We start from the raw sequence: 23,542 nt of genomic DNA, 5'->3' as shown, positions 1-23,542 counted from the left end.
ATGCATACACACAATCTTTTATTATAGTCCTCGTGCATATTTCAGTCAATGGAATACAAATCAGTTTGAGTCTATTAGATCACAAACACATCTAATAATGATTCATTGCGTGCTCAGAGATGGATCACTGTTGGGGTCTGACATCTCTCGATGTGTCTGCATGATCTGAATCAGTGGCAGCAGAATAAAATCAGTGATCCAAAAATCAAACCAAAAATGCAGATGGGCATTAGATCTAAACACACATAAAGGAGCCTATAAAGATACGAAGAAGCAGACGGCAGACGGCACTTCTGAAATGGGGTTTATTGGAGTAACTGCTGATGACACCTTACGCGTTTCGGGAGTTATCCCTTAATCATAGGTAAGCAGTACACTTGTTACAACTAGGTTATTTATACACAAGGTATTAGTGCCCTCTAGTGGGCGTACATAAAAATTACATCTTTATTTAAATAGTAAAAACCTGAAACAAGTGAAACATGAAGACATTTAAAAGATTGTTGCGTTTCCTAAAACTTGTATACATTGTTTAAAAACCAAACAAACTATCAAGGAAGTCTATGGGGCAAGGGAAGTATTGTTATCTTGTACCTCTACTCAAAACTTACTAGAAGAGTTGGACTGGGGAGGGATTTTAGTGGAGTGTAACCAATGAACACCCCTATGGCCTATTAGGTTTTCTCAATGGGTAAAGGGCCCCTTATATCACACATTAGTACAGATAACTAATGTCATGTCTATAATTTAAACCGTTCGGGATCCTTGTATCCAGTTTGAGGATCCAAAATGCCTCTCTGAGATTTAATCTGTGACCAATATCACCGCCTCTAATGGGAATCTGTACTTTCTCAATTACCTTTACTTTTAGGTCTTTTAAACCAATGGGTGAGCATATTTTAAAGTGCCGGCCCACTGGTGTATTCTCCTCCCTATTGGTGATACTTCTAATATGCTCCCTTACCCTATCCTTCAACATGCGGGATGTGCGACCCACATATTGCTTGTTGCAGTGACCACACTCCAGTAGGTATACCACATTCCTAGTGTTACAATTATAAAACCCGCTGTTTTTGAAGGATTGTCCTGATACATTGGATTTGAAATCAGGGCCTGTGGAGATCACTTGACATGTTCTGCAGACGTTGGCCCCACATTTGTATGTACCTTTCACTTTCAACCAGTTGTCTACTATTTTCGGTGGAACCGATGAAACCAAGCTTGGTGCCAAAATGCTACCTAGAGTGGGTGCCTTTCTTGGAACACACTTTACCTCAATTTGGGACAGTATTTCCGACATTTTTGCATCACCGTTTAGTATAGGTAGATACTTTTTAATAATCTTACAGATGTTGCCATATTCCTCACTGAATTCGGTGACGAAAAACATTTTATGTTTATCTGATCTGGTTTGGTCTATATAATCCAGGATTGGACGTCCTATATCATTTCTACCCTCCCCCATTAAAGGAGCTATTTTAGCTTTCTCCTGTGCTTTTTCTATGAGGTGTCTGGGGTACCCTCTTTCTTGCAATCTTTGGCCCAAATGTTGCGATTGGAGGTTGAATGTGGCATCTTGGCTACAATCCCTACGGTATCTTACAAACTGGCTGTAAGGGATGCTATTCAAAGTGTGTTTGGGATGACAACTATTGAATTTTAGGATAGTGTTGCCCGCCGTGGGTTTCCTAAAAATTTCAGTGTCTATACGTTTAGTGGTAGTGTTCCCTGTTAAGGATAAGTCTAAAAAGGTGATAGTATTCTTGTGGTGATCCAGTGATAATTGTAAATTATATAGGTTTTCGTTAAGGTATTGATGAAATTCATCAATTAAATGTGAAGGACCATCCCATATAAATAGCAGATCGTCAATATATCTGCCGTACCAGACCACGTGTTCACGAAAAGGGTTAGCACATCCATAGACGTGGCACCGCTCCCACTGGCCCATATACAAATTTGCATATGAGGGGGCAAAGGAAGCCCCCATGGCGGTGCCACGTCTCTGGAGGTAGTAACCCCCGTCGAAGTGAAAAAAATTATGTGTTAGTAAAAACTCCAAAACCAATAAGTTGAAATGTATGAAATCGGGTGTATAGGTGCGTGATTCTGTCAAAGTGTCTGAAATAACTTGTAACCCCTTACCGTGAGGGATTATAGAATATAAGGATTTGACATCCATGGAGATCCAGTGATATGTGTCCAACCAAGTAAGGGTAGATAATTTTTCGATGAGGTGTCCCGTATCTCTTATATACGAACCCAGAAGTGGAACTAAGGGTTTTAAGTTGGAGTCAAGCCAGTCTGAAAGCCCCTCATTAACCGATCCGATACTAAAGGAGCCTATATATGAATTTGTAAAACCATTTACATAGGAAATAAATGGTGTTATTTATAAAACTGTGTGTTTTCTTTGCTGTCCGATTGCCACATTTTCAAACAGCCCTGGTTATTTATCCTGGAATATTACACGATTGTCACACTTTGTATTTAATCACCATTTTTCTACACAGCAAGGATAAATAGGCCCCTTACTGATTGCCAGTTCAGGTTGTTTGTTTTAGTTTGTTAGGAAATGAGTGAAACTGCAGGCTGAGGAGCAAAAGTAAAGTTAAATATTTAGGATTTCGCCATCAGCCCTTTAAAATATGCCTAAATAAGTAATACCATGTACAAACGTTCATTGTTTAATCTTTCAATAAACTGGATCATAACTTAGTAACTGTGAATAAATTCTTGTGATACACTTTATGGGTAAAATTATGATGACAGCCTATCTAATTATTGGAATTGTTGTTTAAGCATCAATGCTGACACAGATGCCACATCATAATACAATGCCACCCTTAAAAATGTTGTGCTTCCTAATCTGTGGCAACAGTTTTTGGATGGTCCCTTCCTGTTTTAGAAGGATAATAACCCTATACCCAAAGTAAGGTACAATCCTTGGGATGGGAGTGAAAGAACAGGACTGGCTTGCACAGAGCACTGACCTTAACCTGAATAAACATCTGTGGGATGAACTGGAGCATCAATGCAAGTAAGGCCTGATCATCAATCATCAGTCCCCAAACTCTTATCGTACCTCCCAACATTTTGAAGATAGAAAGAGGGACAAAGATTTGAAATGCAGTAGTTTTTTGGCAATGCCCATTTTTGTGGCCACATCCACTAATTACCATGTTACTTTTACAAAATGTGGCAGGTTATGAAAGTTTTAACACATTTCTGTGGTTTTTATGTGTTATTACAGTTTTGCTAATGAAGGTGAATTACCCTTTAAGCTGTAAGTCACAGTTTCCCCAATATACCTGCTTATCTTAAATTGTTACAATTGCTTCTTTACTTACTTAAATTGTTACAAGACTGTACCTGACACATTTTCTGAGCTCTCTGCCAAAAGCCAGTTAAGTTAGAAACATTGTATCTTTTTCTGTTGTTCAGTGCAGGAAAGGAAGAACATTTCAGTAACAATCCGGGACTGCGGGTTGAGGTGTCAAAATCTGGACTGTCCGGTGAAAAATGGGACAGTTGGGAGGTATGCGTTTGTGTATAAATGGAAGTAACTCGCACAAACAATGTTCCAACATAAGAGAAAACTGTCCCAGAAAATTAAAGGATAAAAGCTGTTTTAGCAGTAAAGAGAGAAGTTCTTATTAATACACTTGGTTTTGGAGTAAAATGTTACAACCAAGTATCCACATTCTCTTGGCCTTATAGTGTGTAAGAAAATACAAAAACTATTTTGGGGTGCTGTGTAAAATAACGGCACTCATTTATTTTGTTGTTGCAGATGCAGTGCTCTGGCAGAAACGTATAGGCCAGAAAGTACTTACACACACAATCTGTTATCCGTGTAGAAGTCTATCCTTTGTGCATATACAATGTGGGTAATTGTTCCAAACCCAAATGATGCATATGGTACACAATATCAAGGTATTATCATATAACAGTAGTAAGGGGAGAACAATTCTGAATTTTCTAATTTCTTTTTTGGTTCTGAATAACCTAATCAAGAAAAAAATCTATATGAAATTTAGGGCCAAACTGGTCAGAACAGTCTTTGACTCTCTTGGTTATCATAAACATATTTAAATACTGTATATGGAAGGGACAGCATTTTTATGTTTTTGCATAAAATATCCTTAATAGAATATATACATCCTGATTTAGATGAGTAATAGAGTCGCTAGCAATGGTTTAAGTAATTTTCTATTTTGAAAAACCAGGCAGGCAAAATCGAAAACTGGGTTGTCTATGTGAAAACCAGCCAGGTAGCATCTTGCTACTGAGTTCAGGGGATTTCTCTCTCTGTATGAAATCTGTAGTCACCCTAAAAACATTCCTTTTTACTATTAGTTTAAACAGTATCAGCAATAAACTCCCACTGGAGCTTCCCTCATTTTCAACTTCTGTCAGGTTATACCTGTGAGGTCTAATAAAAATAGCTACCCTTTGGGAGTTTCACCTTTGGAAAAGGAAATGTCAGGTAAAATATTAAATACTAGGTTTCTTAATAAATTAGATTAGGTAAGTGTAGGAATGACCAGACCAGGGATGACTTTGCTGTGTTTTAAAATAAGTTGTTTAATGTAACATATTTTTAGAGACCTGTGATATGTTAAAAAAATTTGTTTTTGTTTTTTTGAGAGTGTTTGAGAAAAAAAACTTGTGCAATCAGATGAACCCAATTACCTAAAATGGCAAAGCATAACTTGCAGGAAACACCGGACCCAAGAAACACTAGTATAACTGCTGACTATGTACATAGCCATGGGCAGATTTTAATAAAGGCTTAGGGAGGCCTCCCCAAACAAACACCAATGGATTTCTTACAGCAAACATGATGGAGGTACAGGTATAGGTAGGGCTGCCACTTTTTGGCTTGTCTAACTCCGGGCAGGGGGCAAGGCCGTGACACGCCGGGGCTAATCGTTGCATCAGGGGTGGGGCTATGACATGGTGATCGTGATTGTTCAATCACCGCATCAATCATAGGGAATCCTGCCCGGTTTTCTGATTTGGAAGTGGCAACCCTAGGTATAGGATATATGATCTGAAATGCTTGGGACTATTATCCGGAAGGCTTGGTTTTTCTGAATACGAGATCTTACCACAATTTGGATCACCATAAGGTAAGTCTACTAAAAATTATTTTACCATAAAATAAACGCAATATTATAGGTTTGCCACCGATATGGATTCATGCAGCTTAGTTAGGAAAAAGTACAAGATACAGTCTTATTATTTCCCAGAATATCTTGGGTTATTATACAAGAAATAGATACTGTATTTATACTACCATGTTAACTGGCACTAAATTTATCCTACCATATGTCATGGGAAGTCATCCTGTAATTGAGTGTAAATTCATAGTGTTCATTCTGACACATTCATAAGTTAAATCACGACCATAAGCTTTTTCAAATGTGAGAAAACTCTAGCCAACCGACTAATCATTCTAGCCAACAACTACTCATACGAAGTCGCAGAAGTCACTATAGTGTTTACCGTTGGTAGCAATGAATTCAGGAATTCCAGAGGACAACAAAGCACCCATATGTTATTTCCCTTAGAGGTTAAGGTTAACTGCACTCATCAGCTATTCTTGGTAAATGTAAGAATAAACACTTAAAAGTGACACTAATGGTGGCCATAGAAGTTACAATTACCATCTTTCCTGGAAAAGATCTTTCCAGGAAAGATTGTTCTACCTGTATCCGACGATTCAGCACTAACAATGGCTAATGTTCGCGTGCCTTTAAAAGCGACCAAAATTTTTCAGCCAGCCTGCTCAACGAGCCAACCGATATTCAAGTCTTCTGCCGACATTGGTTGGCTTATCTCCCACTATACATGCACCGAATATTGTGCGCATGATATAATCGGTTTGTCTATGGCCACCTTTAAAGAGAACTAAACCCTAAAAATGAATATGGCTAAAAATGCAATGTTTTATATACTGAACTTATAGCACCAGCCTAAAGTTTCAGATTCTCAATAGCAGCAATGATCCAGGACTTCAAACTTGTCACAGGGGGTCAACATCTTGGAAAGTGTCTGCGACACTCACATGCTCAGTGGGCTCTGAGCAGCTGTTGAGAAGCTAAGCTCAGGAGTTGTCGCAAATTATCAAGCAGAAAATTAGGTTGGCCTGTCATATAAACTGATGCTACAGGGCTGATTTTAAATTATGATGCTCGTTGCACTGGTTTCTGTACTGCCATGTAGTAATTATCCATATTAACTACTAATCAGCCTTATACTGTGACATTTATATTTTATGTGTACTGTATATTTTGAGTCGGTCCCTAAGCTCAGTAACTGACAGCAGCACGGAGCATGTGCAGTGAATCAGCAGAAAAAAAGAGGGCTTTGGTTGTCTGGGGCTGGCACAGAAGCCTAAAACATAATGTACCTCTCAAACAATGTAGGTCTCTATAAATATAATATAAATATATAAATATGTAAAACCCTGCTTCATGTAAATAAACCATTTTCATAATATACTTTTTTAGTAGTATGTGACATTTGGTAATCATAAATAGAACATCTGGGATCGTACTGTGCACGCAACAAACTATACTTGTTAGGTCACATGAGCCAATTAACAGACAGAGTCGTGTCTTTTGTTTCAACACTTCCTGTTACAGTTAGAGCTGCAGTACTTCTGGTCAGCTGATCTCTGAGGCAGCACACAGATCATCACGAAATGGTGGTTCAAGGCATGAGATGTAAAAGGTCAATATTTACTTAAATATATATATATATTGGTATTACAAGATTCTTTAATATGCCACTTAATTTAATATAAACTGTTGCTCAAGTATTCATTTTGGTGGTATAGTTTTCCTTTAAAAGGCATACCTTTATATTTATGGGGTGTAATTCTTGTCATTTAAAGAAATGAATCAGGGATCCAGCAAGGGGTTATAGCAATAAATGCTGTACAATGTTCTACCACTACATATAATATGGATAACCTGTTATCCAGAATGCTCGGTACCTAGGGTTTTCTGGATAATGAATCTTAACATAATTTGGATCTTCATACCTTTAGTCTACTTGAAAATCATGTAAACGTTAAATAAACCCAATAGACTTTTGCTTCCAATGAGGATCAATTATATCTTCGATTTTTCTATTTTATTATTACAGAGAAAAAGGAAATCATTTTTCAAAATTTGGATTATTTGATTAAAATGGAGTCTATGGGGGGAAATTTTGAGCTTTCTGGATAACCGGTTTCTGGATAATGGATCACATAACTGTACTAGTTTCTGAGGGGAAACCTATAGTTTACCTAGGAAAACTATACATTGTTTTTTTCGGGAGAAACTGAGCTTTCTAAATCTGCCTGAGTTGTCATGTATTTCCACCTCTGCAAAAAGATTTATAGCTCTAAATACAAAAAAAAAATGAAAAAATCCTATTTTTCACAATATATGCATTTATACTAGAAAAATATTTCATTTTACGCACGAAAATCCAACTGATTTGGAAAGCCTCATGTTTCACGAACGTGCCAATACCAGATATGTATAGTTTTAGCCAGATTTAGGACATCTGTACAGCAAAAACTCCCGGCAGTATATTACCGAATTTTGAAAGCAGAAGGCAGAAAACGGCATACTTTAGATTCCAAGGCCACAAAATCCTGAAACTGTAGGTTTACCCCAGAAAACTATATATTTTTAGAAAGTACACATTCTGCGGATTTCAAAATGGGTAACTATGTCTCTCTACTCCTAACTACCAAACATCAAAGCTTGTCTGAACGTAGCGGTTTTTATAAAAATGTATCAAAATTTTGAAAAATCACTTCAAAGGTTTTATTTTGTTGCTCCGCATATCACACACTATATTAGATACCAAGAAAAAGCACCCTGAATATGATTGCCAGGGGTCCACTGAACAGTTTGATCCCCATTGTGCATAGGTTTACCAAAGTACCTGGCATTTAGAGACCCCAATATGAAGTTAGCACATCCAAATTGTCCAGGACTTTACTTCAGCTACTGAAAAATTAACACATTGACTGCATTTTTTGTGGGGTAAAAACACAGAAAAATAGGTTTACCCCCCAAAACCATATATTTTTTAAAAGGACACATTCTACCGAATCTAAAATGGGTACCCATGCCTTTCTGCTCCAAACTACTGAGTCGCAAGGCTTTCCCAAAATTGTCGGTTTTGGTGAAATATCTGAAAATTGCCTCAAACCTTCAACTTCCCAGCACCATATCACCCATGTATCATTAGGTACCAAGAAAAAGCACCCTAAATATGATTGCCAGGGGTCCTCCAAACAGTTTGGTGCCCATTGTTCATAGGTTTACAAAAGTATCTGGCATTTAGAGGCCCCAAAATGAAGTTAGCACATACAAATAGTCCTGTGGGTAACTTCAGCTAATGAAAAATCAACACATTGACAGCAATTTTTGTGGGGTAAAAACACAGAAAAATAGGTTTACCCCCCAAAACCATATATTTTTGGAAAGGACACATTCTACCGAATCTAAAATGGGTACCCATGCCTTTCTGTTCCAAACTACTGAGTCGCAAGGCTTTCCCAAAATTGTCGGTTTTGGTGAAATATCTGAAAATTGCCTCAAACCTTCAACTTCCCAGCACCATATCACCCATGTATCATTAGGTACCAAGAAAAAGCACCCTAAATATGATTGCCAGGGGTCCTCCAAACAGTTTGGTGCCCATTGCTCATAGGTTTACAAAAGTATCTGGCATTTAGAGGCCCCAAAATGAAGTTAGCTCATACAAATAGTCCTGTGGGTAACTTCAGCTAATGAAAAATCAACACATTGACTGCATTTTTTGTGGGGTAAAAACACAGAAAAATAGGTTTACCCCCCAAAACCATATATTTTTTAAAAGGACACATTCTACCGAATCTAAAATGGGTACCCATGCCTTTCTGCTCCAAACTACTGAGTCGCAAGGCTTTCCCAAAATTGTCGGTTTTGGTGAAATATCTGAAAATTGCCTCAAACCTTCAACTTCCCAGCACCATATCACCCATGTATCATTAGGTACCAAGAAAAAGCACCCTAAATATGATTGCCAGGGGACCTCCAAACAGTTTGGTGCCCATTGTTCATAGGTTTACAAAAGTATCTGGCATTTAGAGGCCCCAAAATGAAGTTAGCACATACAAATAGTCCTGTGGGTAACTTCAGCTAATGAAAAATCAACACATTGACTGCAATTTTTGTGGGGTAAAAACACAGAAAAATAGGTTTACCCCCCAAAACCATATATTTTTGGAAAGGACACATTCTACCGAATCTAAAATGGGTACCCATGCCTTTCTGTTCCAAACTACTGAGTCGCAAGGCTTTCCCAAAATTGTCGGTTTTGGTGAAATATCTGAAAATTGCCTCAAACCTTCAACTTCCCAGCACCATATCACCCATGTATCATTAGGTACCAAGAAAAAGCACCCTAAATATGATTGCCAGGGGTCCTCCAAACAGTTTGGTGCCCATTGCTCATAGGTTTACAAAAGTATCTGGCATTTAGAGGCCCCAAAATGAAGTTAGCTCATACAAATAGTCCTGTGGGTAACTTCAGCTAATGAAAAATCAACACATTGACTGCATTTTTTGTGGGGTAAAAACACAGAAAAATAGGTTTACCCCCCAAAACCATATATTTTTGGAAAGGACACATTCTACCGAATCTAAAATGGGTACCCATGCCTTTCTGTTCCAAACTACTGAGTCGCAAGGCTTTCCCAAAAATGGCAGTTTTGGTGAAATACCTGAAAATTGCCTCAAAGCTTAAACCTTCCAGCATTGTGTCGTCCATGTATCATTACCAGCATAAAGCATCCTAAATATGAATGCCGGGGGTCTACTAAACAGTTTGATACCTGATATGAAAAGATTTACCAAACTATGTGGCATCGTAAATATGAACGCCAGGGCTGTACTGAACAGTTTGATGCCTGATATGAAAAGATTTACCAAACTAGATGGCATACAGAGACACCCAAATGAAAATAGTACAAATGAATTTTCACGTATGACATGCTGACTGCTACAATACAAGCACCTGGTATGTGCATTATGCACCATAAGACCCCCTAACAGTATGGAGACCCTAGAAAACTATATAGTTTCTGAAAGTACACATTCAGGCGAATCTAAAGCAGGTAATTACATCTTTCTACTGCAAACTACCAAACCGCAAAGCTATGCTAAACATACCGCTTTTTATGAAATTTCTGAAAATAGTCACAAAGCAAGCATTTTACCCCATTATATACCCAACATTTTGCAACGTACCAGCAAAAGTCATCATAAACATGAATTCCAGGGCTGTACTGAACAGTTTGATGCCTGATATGAAAAGATTTACCAAACTAGGTGGCATACAGAGACGCCCAAATGAAAATAGTACATATGAATTTTCACATGACACTCTGACTGCTACAATACAAGCACCTGGTATGTGCATTATGCACCATAAGACCCCCTAACAGTATGAAGACCCTAGAAATCCATATATTTTCCGAAAGTACACATTCAGACGAATCTAAAGCAGGTAATTGCATCTTTCTACTGCAAACTACCAAACCGCAAAGCAATGCTAAACATACCGCTTTTTATGGAATTTCTGAAAATAGTCACAAAGCAAGCATTTTACCCCATTATATACCCCACATTTTGTAACGTACCAGCAAAAGTCATCCTAAATATGAACGCCAGGGGTGTACTGAACAGTTTGATGCCTGATATGAAAAGATTTACCAAACTATTTTGCACACAGAGACCTCCAAATGGTTATATAGCAGACAAAATTTTCATGGTCAAAATGAAGTAACAAAGAACAAAGCGAAATGGTATAAAATCACTAAAATCCAACAAAACCGCAAAAATCAATGCTTTTTTTTTTCCGCCTACTGTAATCAGCAGTCAGAATCAATGGTTGAATATTTTAGCATGGCCAAATAAGTTTTACAGACAGAAACAGGGGAACAACACCATCGCAAAGCTGAAAATGTAATAAAATGGCTAAACATGCAATAAAATGGCTAAAAATGCACAAAAATCACCAAAATTGCAGTATAATCACCAAAATAACATACAAAAGGTATTGCGCAGTGCAATTAGCGAATACGCTATTCACAATGGCAATAAAACAGTTTTTTCAGGCAAAATAAACAGACGATGTGATAAAAACAACAAAACAAAGACACAACATAGTGTAAGTGTGTATGTGTGTGTACAATTAAGGAAGGGAGACAAGGGCGCTCCAACCCCCCGCCGTGTATTTGATATTATATATTGGAATCTTTTCTAACTAGCGGTTATTTATTGTATTCTTCAAAACTTGCTCACCGCTGTTCTAAAATGGTTCCGAACCCTCCGCTTTAAACTATCCAAAATTGTAAGTTGTAAGTTGTGGGTCACTCACCACTCCCGTTCAGTGGCCCGGGTGCTGCACCCCGAACCCTCAGCATGGGGGAGACATCAGAATCTGGAAATCAGCAGTTTGGCACGCACTCAGCAGGACTCCAGGTAGCGGTAAAAAAATTCTTTACTTTATTGCACAAACATGTATCGTCCTCATGTATGTGTGTGTACAACTGACCAATTGCATGTTGTGTGCAAGCGTGTGGGGGTGCTGTGAATGTGTGTGACCCCCCTGATCCCCCAAAAATGTATGTGATTGTGTGTAAGTGTGAATGTAAGTGTGTAATGGGAAAATAAGTGTGTGTTTGTGTGTGTGTGGATGGGCACTAACCTGGGTGTAGTAGGGTCCAGATCGTCCAGGAGAGCTGCAGGCAGAGATGGCACCGTCCTCTTCTGATGATCCGGTAAAAGGGGCGGAGCTTAGCGGCCACGAAGTGCAGGCAGCAGCATAGCACGTCCATTGCACGTGCTGCTGCTGCCTTTGGGGCCCCTGGGCTATAGAGCCTCAGGGGCCACTCATTCCCTGCCTAGGCTTGTTGCCTGGGGGCTGGGGAATGAGTCTGAACAGAGCGAGCAGCTTTACAAGCCGCTCCTCTGTTCACAGAGTGCAGGCAGCAGCAGAGCACGTAGATTTCACGTGCCTGCTGCTGCCTAGGGGCCCCTGGGCGATCGCGACCCAGGGGCCCCTTGTTCTTCACCTAGGCTCGTTGCCTAGGGGCTGGGGAACCGGAGGATAGCACTTAGAACGGAGCGAGTGACTTTACAAGTCGCTCCTCCATTCTGAAAGTGCCGGCAGCAGCAGGGCACATATATTGCACGTGCCTGCTGCTGCCTTGGTGCCCCTGGGCGATCGCGCCTCAGGGGCCACTCGTTCCCAGCCCCTGCTCGTTGCCTGGGGGCTGGGGAACAAAAAGGAACGGAGCAAGCGGCTTGAAAAGCCGCTCCTCCGTTCACTAACCCTGATATGCTGCAGAACGTAGAATCTACGTTCTGTGGCATTTCAAGTGTCATTCCCACAGAACGTAGATTCTACGTGGGGTGGCACTTAAAGGGTTAAGAAACTCTTACTACAAACTTTGCACAGGGCAGAATAATTTGCACAGTGATTACATTTGCCCTGCACATGGTTATGTTTATAGAGCTGGATAAGAGTGGTGTATTTTATGTGCAAACAGAAATGCAATTTTTTTTTCGCACTATGAATGTACATAAGAGCTTTTTAAATCTGGCAAAATATTCTGTAAATCTGTAAATATTTATGCTTACTCCCTGCGTTTAGGTTACACCATGACTATGGTGGCGGAGAAGATATTTGCAAAACTGTTTAGCAAATTGCAAATCTAAATTACAATCAACGCTATTTTCGTGAACAACCTCGCACAATGGCTGCACTCATGCAAAGACCCATCTCATTTGCGAGACATTTGCGAAAATGTGTGCACATTGAGATTTCCCAAAAAACGGGCACAGAAGTGCAATATTTTAGAGTTCAGGAAAAAACATGGGCAATACAACCATTTGCGAATAAATATACATGTGTATAAGTATAGGTTATGGACCTTAGCTTGTAAAACCTATGGCATATGGTACATTTTTTGTGGTCTCCTGAAAAATGTAAAATGGGGGTTCTACTGTAACATACATATAATGGAGAGTAATTAGATTAATCGCAAAAGAATCTTGTTTAGTACAGGAATGTGATCACTTATCTGGAATTCAAATTATGGGAAGGTCATCTAATTCTAAATAATAATTCTAAATATTCCTTTTTTAGAATAATAATAAATAATAATAATAATAATAATAATAATAATAATAATACAGTCTTGTACTTGATCCTAACTAAGCTGCATGGATCCATTTTGGTGGCAAAACAATTCTACTGGGTTATTTAATGTTTAAATGATTTTTAGTAGACTAGGTGTGGAGATTACACAAAGACTCCCTATTCGGAAAACCCCAGGTCCCAAACATTCTAGAGAACAAGTGCCATATCTATATATATGACTTATTGATCTCATCTTTGCTACACTGCTATCATTGATATCAACAGACTTTGCACAGACCAGACTGTATACATTCCTGCTTAGCTCATATATACAAATGTATAAATAGGCACAACGGAACATCTATATACAAAACTGCAAGGGAAACTATTTTACACACCTTAGCAGGCATTTTCTGGTAATTAAGGTTTTTATAAATGGAACCCATATCTCCTCTCCTCCCATAATATATGGGAGATTTTTTTATGGAGGATGCATGCCCTCCCAGCTCAAGCAATGTGTCCCCCCTCAATAAGAATTTTGAGCACCTTTTATTATCAGCCACTGTTGCCAACTTATATAGTATTAATGACACAGGCATAACTTGTATTTTCAGTATTAATAGTAAAGGTTTGCTTGAGCAATTTCTGAGCTACTTTAACTGTGTGGAATGGAATCTTGTTATTGAAAGATTTATCTCCTGTTCATGTTTATACACGCAAGTAGACTGCAGCTATCCATCCATCACATTCTGATCATTCTTACAAGAAAGGTTAAAACAAGAATGCAGTTATGTAATAGGGGTAACGTAGAGGTAGAACGCTACAAAACTAATACTAATATAAAGAAGAGAACCTTCCATTCCAAGCAAATAAAGGGCAGTATTATACAAAAATCTTTTAATATTTAGTGTCACTGAGTAACAACTGTGCCATCAAAAGTTGCTTATCCACACTGCAAATTTTCACACAATTAAAGTGACCATAATTGGGTAGATATTTGTGTCATAATCCGCGGGACTAATATAAGCACCAGATTGATACCAAATATCTTCTTTGAACAACCTGATTTATCAACTTTAAAGAAGCTTCCCAGTTATTAGGAGTGTTTCAGAGGGATTAAAGAGGTTTAAAGCCAAGATAGACACCATGAATGTCTATTTGGAAAAATCCCAGACATTTTATTTAGGTCCCAGAGGTTACTGCTTGGTCACAGGTAAATGTTCGGTATCTGGGAAACTTCACGGCTCAAAAGGTATTCCAATAATTTCTGAGAAGCTCCATATGCAAGCCAGAATGATTGTTTTTTTTTTTAGTTATTTATGTTAAAGGGGAACTATCAAATTGTATTTTATTATAAGCTTCAGCATACTGAAATAAGAGATTTTCTAATAATAATCATTTAAATATTCTGCATCGTTTCTGTAATAATCAAGTTTATCTTCACTCCCTCTCTCAGCATCTGTTTCTCTTCATTCTCTCTTCATTCATGCAGGGTGTCAGATACTAGTTGACAGTCAGACCCAATATATTATAGGGGGCTTCCTTTCCTAGCACATGAATTAGATCTCACTGAAATAACTGATTCCAGTACAAACAAAAAAAAAAGCTTGCCAAGTATTAATATATAGTGATTGGCTATTTGGTAGACCTTATGTAGACTGGCAGCTTATAGGAGACTCTTTGGCAGTACACCTGTTTTTTACACAACCAAAACTTGCCTCCAAGCCACAAATTCAAAAATGAGCACCTGCTTTGAGGCCACTGGGAGGAACATCCAAGGGGTTTGTGAACAACATGTTACTTGCAAGCCACAGGGTTGGGAACAAGAGGCTGCCTATAGGTCTTATTTAAAGTACTAAATACAGTTCAACAACAAAAAATGCATACTTGTTAAAATCACATTTGAAAAACAGAACTGAATTAAAATTAGTAGCATGCAACATCCACATAAAACATGTTATATTCAGTATATGAAGATATTTAAACAGTGCTTAGAATGAATATAAAAAAAGCCCTAAATTAAAATATCATGCTCCATAGGTTAAGAATCATAGGCAGATTTTCATTAAGGCTTGGGGACCCCAAACCTGTTTGCCTAAAAAAATTTAAAGAATATTTTAAAGAAAAAAATAAAAAACCTCTAAATGATCAATGTGTCAATTTGAGCTTGTCTGGGGGAGGGGCAAGGGGTACTGCTGACTAGTGTCTTTAGAAAATAATTCCTACCTGGTAACTTCAGTGATGTCATCATGAGCTTTTGCACTGAAAATCTCAGGAGATTTCAGATGGGAAAGTTTAAGAACGGATCTGTGTGTGCCAAGTAGGTGAGACTGCGCTTTACCCAGGATAGTGTTTTTGCTGGGGATCAGGGCCAAGAGACAAAGTAGCTGCTTATCCTCCACCTGCTTGTCTGGTATGTGGGGATTATTTCATACTTACATTGCACAAAAAATAAATACCATTAATGGTCAATGGTAGTTCCATAGATCTATTCAAGTAGGTGTTCGCTGTAACTAAAAAAAGTGTGAAGGTGTGATGCAGTCGTTATGGTACCATTGTGACCAGATCTCAATTTCACACCTTTGTGTGTTTCAGCCAACACTTACCTGAATAGTTGAATGGAACCATTGTGATTGGACATTGGTGACGGTTTCCTTAAAGGGGTTGTTCATCTTCCAAACACTTTTTTCAGTTGAGTTATTTTCAGATTGTTCACAATAAACAAAGACTTTTTTCAATTGCTTTCCATCTTTTACTTTTTACTGCTTTCCCAAAATTGAAGTATAAAGTTTAATGTTCGTGTCTCAGGGGTTTCAGTCTGCCAGCTCAGTGATCCAGGAGCATCTGAACTGTTATAAATTTGCTACATTAGTTGATACAATTAGTTTTTTAGCAGTTTCTTAGCAGTATATGAGGAATATTAGCAACTACTGTATCAGTTCAATTAACCTTCCTCTGGATCAGCTAACAGATCACATTGGCTACTTTCACTTACACCCATATGTTGGCTGAATTGATGGTTGAATGCAAGTGTTTTCTCAACCTCATCTACTGTTATATTGTGTTACTTTGAAAGTGCTGTAAAAAGGCAGCCATTGTTTTTTGCAAGACCAGAATATATCTGCATTACAATATATATATATATATATTTATTACTGGCACTCACAGGATTTGCATAGAGAGTCAAACAGTTGATGTTGTGAAAAAAGTGATCAGGTTTATTAATCCGAACCTTTCTCAAGGACAAAACCTTGTCTTTGAGAAAGACTGTTTGTATTTATCCTCCTGACTAGAGCACCCAGGTTGTGAATTTTTTTGGGTTGTGCAGCCTGCCTCTACCATAATATGTGTGTGTGTGTGTGTGTGTGTGTGTGTGTGTGTGTGTGTGTGTGTGTGTGTGTGTGTGTGTGTGTGTGTGTGTGTGTGTGTGTGTGTGTGTGTGTGTGTGTGTGTGTGTGTGTGTGTGTGTGTGTGTGTGTGTGTGTGTGTGTGTGTGTGTACACACACATACATTTTTGCCGTTTCAGGAATTTTTCGGTGACAGATCGTAATGTGGATGAACTGAACATTTTTTAATTTTGATGAGAGTGCTATGCATATTAATTTCAAAGTAGTCTGGGCTTTGTCTATGGCAAGTGAAAAAAGATTTTGTACTTAACCATGCAGCCTGTGGGCCCATTAGTAAGAAGCACTTCAATCAGCCCATGTATGGGACAGATTTCAGATTGTAGTGCATTTTTAGACAAAAATCCTCCCTGTGTGTTCAGACAGGTGAATTACAACATTTGCCAATGCTTATAATATGGGACTGAATCAGCCGTTTCCCAGCCAGTGGAAAATCACAGGTGAAGAAATTGTTGATGTAACATTAGACTTACCCTACCCAAACAAAAAAAAATAATCACCCTCTGCCTTTGTTAAGAATAGAAAAGCATTTATTGCAATCATGATATTAAAAGAGAAATACATTAGCAAACTAACCTTCACTGATAATGCTTGCATCTTCATATGAATCCCATCGTATTAGAGGATCAGAGGTATTGTAGTCAATTGTTACTCCCTGGTTGTAAGGAATGTTTTCTGTACCATAACATATAAAACAAAAAATCATTGTGGTCAAATTTACAAATTTTAATTTAAGGCAATTTTTACTATATTTGCACTACTCTGAGGGGGACAGGCCTGTTTCAGGACCTTGGTCCCCATACACCAGGGACCAAGGTCCTGTAACAGGCTGCTTGCCCCCCTCAGAATCCATGTGCCCAGCTATTGGCTAAAAAATGTACCATTTTCTTTTGGATCACCCACGTTACAGTACTGCTGTAGGGGAGTTGCTTTTGCACAGATTAATATTAACATGTTAATTTGTGGTTTCTATGAAGTCTGAAGCCTTGTGACTATGAATTTGAAGTAGGGGTGGTCAAGGGAGAGTTGTCAAAAAGTAGGCATGGCCTAAATAAAAAGAGAGTCCGCAGATTTTTTATACATAAAATCCTGGGGAAATCTCTACCTTTAATTGGCGAGTCCAACCTTTTTTTTTTTTTTTTTAAATCTTGATTTAAATAAGTATCTTAAATTTTCATTGGGACAACTCCCATGGTCTTCTACATGACCTTGCAAGCATTTAGATGCCAAAGTTTTAGATTCAAGTTTTTAACGTTCTTTTAGATTAATAAATACCTGATTTGAATTTTAGCTTAAAAACAAAAAAAAGCTTGGAAAATACATTTTCAAATAACTTTTAAATCACTGAAGATATTTTATTAAAAATATGGTAAAGTTGTTTGAATTACATTTTCTTTCATTAGGCAAGGCAATGGACCCATTTAGAACAGAGTAAGAATTCTTAATAAATTATATAAAGTACCGACAAAATAAGTAAGTCTTTAAAGTTATATAATAAACCACAATTAAGGCAGATGTGATGGGGCAATCTGGGCTGATGCAATTGTTTGGCTTGCCAGAACTGGACCACATCCACTGCTGAATATGGTCCTCCTCTATTGGGATTTTCCAGTCGTTCCTATCAATATCTGAACAAGTTCCAATCAGATATCGGTCGGAGAGGCCATCACCTTAGTCTGACATATGGGTCAATATTGTTTGTAGTGTGCAGTTATAAGCTGGTCATAAACAAATAAACAGAATATTACTAGGATCAATAAAAGCAAAATGTTGCTTACCTTGAATTTTTTCAGGACTTCCTGAAAATACTAGTTCTACTCTCCCGTATTCAGGGAATCTGTCATCTATCAATAAAGTAACAAATGGAAACATTTCATTAAGAATGTATACGTGTATAATAAAAAGTGTCCCTGCTTTAAAATTTAAGCCTATATATAACTGAGGTGACAAAAGCACAAGGTTTAGGGACAAGGGCTTTCATATAGGTCATTATTTCATATTATACAGGTATGGGACCTGTTATCCAGAATGCTGGGGTTTTCCAGACAACAGATCTTTCTGTAATTTGGATTTTCATATCTTAAGGCTAAGGCCACACTAGGCGATAGCGCCGCGATTTGACTCGCGGCGACTTTTCGCCGCGACTTTTAAGCCGCAATCGCTGGGGAAACTTTTGCGCTGGCGTCTATGGGGAATCGCGTAAAATCGCCAGCGTAAAAACACACGCGGCGATCTTTTTTCTATTGTCGCTCGAAATCGCCTAGCGAGGCAATTTCGAGCGACAGTAGAGAAAAGATCGCCGCGTGTGTTTTTACGCTGGCGATTTTACGCGATTCCCCATAGACGCCAGCGCAAAAGTTTCCCCAGCGATTGCTTAAAAGTCGCGACGAAAAGTCGCGGCGAAAAGTCGCCGCGAGTCAAATCGCGGCGCTATCGCCTAGTGTGGCCTTAGCCTTAAGGGTGGTGGCACACGTAGCGATCTGGGGAGATTAGTCACCCAGCAACAAATCTCCTCTTCTTTTGGCGACTAATCTCCCTGAAATGCCTTCCCGTCGGCTAGTATTTGAATCGCTTCGTTGCCAAAATTGCCTTGCTTTCCGAAGAGATCCAAGTGCCATCCTGCTGATGATTCACATTCTAGCCGGCGGGAAGGCATTTTGGGGAGATTAGTCGCCCGAAGAAGAGGAGATTTGTCGATGGGTGACTCATCACCGTGAATTGCTACATGTGCCACCCCCCTAGGTCTACTAGAAAATCACGTAAGCAATATATAAACCTAATAGGCAGGTTTTAATTCCAATAAGGATTAATTATATCTTGGCTTGGATCAAGTACAAGGCACTGTTTTATTATTAAATGGAGAAAGTAAATCTTTTTTTTTTTTTTTTAAACTTGATTTAGATAAAATGGAGTCTATGATAGATGGCCTTCCTATACCTGTACACACAAACCACGAGACAAAATGGAAATCAATGAGCAACACTATAACTTAGTACAGATATGAGATCCGTTATCCGGAATGCGTTATCCTGAAAGATTAGAATTACGGAAAGGCCATCCCCCATCCAAATTATACAGATTTTTAGAAATCATTTCCTTTTTCTTTGTAATAATAATGCAGTACTTTGTACTTGATCCAAACTACTATTGAAAGCAGAACCAGCCTATTGGGGTGAATGTTTACATGATTTTCTAGTAGACAAGGTATCAAGAACTAAATTACAGAAAGATCCCTTATCCAGAATACAGCAGTTCCCGAGCATTCTGGATAACAGTATCCATACCTGTGTAGGGGAATACCTATGCTGAAAAAGACAAGCACTGGTACCATATAGTGCCAGAAGTACAGCACTGTCCAAAGATCTCACCCTATAATACACACAGATCAAACATCTAAACTATATACACCTCCTGCTGAGGGCAGTGCTATGTACTATTGGGCTTCTTCAGCATCTTTTTGCCAATACTTGTACAAACAATTCCATGGCATATTGCACATCTCATGTGAACAAGAAAGTTAGCTGTTAGTGTATGGCAAATTTTGTATCTCTGTTTAGAGATATTCCAACTGATGCTTGACTGGCAATGCAGTAAATTATGGTAGGCCGCATCCAGCAAGAATACAGTTGTTGCTGTCAAAGTCACAGGATCATTTTTATTTCCATTTTGATGATCAACCAAGCAGTAATTACTAGTTACAACTAGTTACTAGGTCATTCCCATGGTGTAGCTGATTATAGTCCTCTATAAAGACAGCTCCAAAGGCAACAGTGATTCATTAAAAAGTGAAGAAAACGTTAATGAGTAAAACAATGTATTGATTAAGAAATACAGGTGGCAGTAGACTAGCTATTACTAAAATTTTTGAATTTTGCATTCATTATTGTCTATTCAGTGTATTATATATTGAATAAAGGACCCCCTATTGTAATATATAAGGATACTATAAGTTTCTAAGGAGTTCCATGACAATATAAAAGCACGAGGCTGGAACTCTGAGGTGACTTCTTATATCCTCATATTTTGCAACAGAGGGTACTTTATTTATTATAATACACAAGTTTGTGATTCATGTGACAGAATTGCCATCACTAAGATCAGATTATAACTGATGTAGCAACATCACTAAGTACCGTTTATAAGGATATATTTACAGGATATTCCTAGCTTGGGTATTATATAATTATTATATACATTTTTACTGTATATAGATTTATAGTGTGCCAACATTTTCCACAGTGCACACAATTTATTTTACATTTACAAGAAATGTGTGTATATACTAAACACATAAAATTATATATAAATCAACCAAAAACCAGTAATAAGGGGGGTTAAGAGCTTTAATAGTATGGGCACATTAAAGGGGTCATTCACCTTCCAAACATTTTTGAGTTCAGTAGTTTTCAGATTGTTCACCAACATTAAATACTTTTTAAAATTGCTTTCGGTGTTTTATTTTTGCACATTTTTCCAACATTGAAGAAGCTCCTGTCTCTGGTGTTTGTCTGGCAGCTCAGTGATCCAGGTGCAGATTCTGAACTGTTACAATTTGTTACATTAGTCAATACATTTCTCAACAGCATTTGTGGAATATTAGCAAATATTGTATCAATTATAACAGCTGCCTTTAATGAAACTCATGGATTCTGCTCAGCAGAGATCAGAAATGTATTAACAAATGTATCAGTTTAGAACAATTTACAGAGTCGTTTACCCCTATACCCCAGAGCTGCTCCAGAAAGACATAAGGTGGTGAAAAATGAAACTTTAAAGGAGAAACAACCCCTTAATAAAAAAAAAACCTCCCCCTACCCTACATAGACTCCCTCCAACCCCTCCAGCCTAGCTGCTACCCCAGGCAAATGCCCCTAACTCTTTACTTACCCCTACGTGCAGATTCTGTCCAGCAGAGTTCACGGGTGCGATCTTCAGCCGCTTCAGTAATCTTTGCCAATTTTTTCGAGGTTCGGCACATGAGCAGTTGTCGCCAAACAAAAAAATCGCTCCAAATGCATATGCGCTGATACATCGGTCTCATTACGAAGATTACTGAAGAGAAGAAGATGGCGCACCCGTGAACTCCCCCCATCTCCTTGTGATACTCCACCACCTTCAGTGTGCAAGTTTAGGCTTGATAAAGAGTCATGTGCGGCCCGAAACTTTGCCATGTCTACAATGAGCCAATAAAATCACCTTAGCATTTACCAAAACGAACAGTGTGCTACAGCGACTTTGGATTTTGATGCAGATTATTCTGACCCTGAGCAGGGGGTCTTATTTGCTGTCTAGCACCTGACAAGGTTGATTGAGCAAAAGGTGGAGCATTCTTCTCCTGTGTGGAATTATTTTACTCAACTAACATGATAAAATGTTTTGGAATTATTTGTTAGGGTGACAGGTCCCCTTTAAGGCACCAGAAAAATTGTATTTAACTGGATAAAAGGATTACAGTGAGGTCTCTTCATAGGCCTTTCTTTCTTCAGGACCAGGCTGACCGGGAATGGTCTTTTATACACAAAGCTCCCAGCACGCTTAGGATTTGAATTACATCACATTTTATAAACTAAATAATGATTTTTAGGATTACAAAACTGTACAAGTACACATACACATTAACTAAAAAGCCTGAACCGATTACAAAAGAAAAAGGAGAAAAAGAACATAACTACCAGCTATACTAATGCCTGGGCAATTAGTTGTGTTTTGCCAGTTCAAGAGCAAACTGAACAGTGTTTGGGAAAAATCAAGTAAAAACTAAACTATAAATGTTTTTAGTTTGTACTATTACATTCAACAACTTACTGCAAATGTTACAGGTTTAATTACTAGAGTAAAAAAAAAAAAAGTTTAGCTGCTTTAGTGTTGAAGCTGGTTTTTGCATGATTTTAACCCTACGGCTCCCATGTTGGAATAAAATCTTTATTTTTTGATAACTGTTTACAGTAAACAAAGAAGCAATATAACATACAGAAAGCAAAAGATTTTTTTGTGCTGGCCACAGGCCTGAATTTTTGGCAATGCCCAGGCCTAGAGCAGCACAAGTTAAGCACAAAATGCCCAGCAACACCAAGTTACTTCACATGGGGGCACTCTCTGAGGTTTAGCAGAGACTTCTGTGCTTCCTGACCCTCTGTAAAAGCAATGGATGCGCTTGCATAAGAGAGGGGGGGGGGGCGGTTGGTGCCCCAATCTGTATGTCCTGTCCCAGAGTGTGAGATCCAGGCAATGAGAGCACGGCTGTGGCCGCATATGGGGGGGGGAGCGCAGGACAACGACCTCTTGTCCTCTTTGCCGGCCAGCAGGAATAAAGAAAGAAACGAAAGCTATTCACAAATGTTTCAGAAAATAATAGTTTTTGTCAGTACAGGTATGGGATCCATTATCCAGAAAATCCGTTATCCAGAAAGCACTGAAATTACGGAAAGGGATTTTCCCATTTCTCCATTTTATCCAAATGAAAACAATGATTTCCTTTTTCTCTGTTATAATAAAACAGTACCTTGTACTTGATCCAAACTTCCTCAATACTCCTCAAACCTGGAAGTTGCCTCACAAAGCCATTTCAAGCCAACACGAGAAGCACGACATGTATGCTTTCCCACTTGCAATTTAAATTAATGCCAGTGGGAAAGCATCTTTAGGAGACAAGTCACAAGTGGAAGAGCACACTTACTAATGGCAATTAATCTCATTGTGCACTATAGCCCTAAAATGAATTTGCCCACGATTAAGCCAAATCTGTGCAAGTAATGTGTTTACTTGTTGCAATCCAAAGCTTTCTGAAGGAAAAGGCATTTTTTGAGAGACTTGTCCCTCATGATAACACAGATTTACCATGGGCAATACATTTTCTTCTCTGCCATTGCCCTAACTTTGCTTAAAGTTACAGGCTTGCATGGCACCACTGTTCCAGGGTTCAATATTCTTT

At 38.4% G+C, this 23,542-nt stretch overlaps 1 protein-coding gene across 3 annotated transcripts in view; it reads right to left on the bottom strand.

Moving 5' to 3' along the window:
* Positions 1-23,542, bottom strand: part of tns3.L (tensin 3 L homeolog) — a 113,522-nt gene that overhangs the window by 50,955 nt on the left and 39,025 nt on the right. For all 3 annotated transcript variants that reach the window (XM_018267548.2, XM_018267547.2, XM_018267549.2), the window contains 2 exons: positions 18,390-18,455; positions 17,188-17,286 (listed from right to left, as the gene is read on the bottom strand). In XM_018267548.2, coding sequence (XP_018123037.1) covers positions 17,188-17,286; positions 18,390-18,455 — 165 coding nt within the window. The remainder of the gene's footprint in view (positions 1-17,187; positions 17,287-18,389; positions 18,456-23,542) is intronic.

The sequence above is a fragment of the Xenopus laevis genome, chromosome 6L (genome assembly GCF_017654675.1).
Source record: "Xenopus laevis strain J_2021 chromosome 6L, Xenopus_laevis_v10.1, whole genome shotgun sequence".
Lineage (NCBI taxonomy): Eukaryota > Metazoa > Chordata > Amphibia > Anura > Pipidae > Xenopus > Xenopus laevis.
This window is presented reverse-complemented; position numbering and strand designations above follow the sequence as displayed.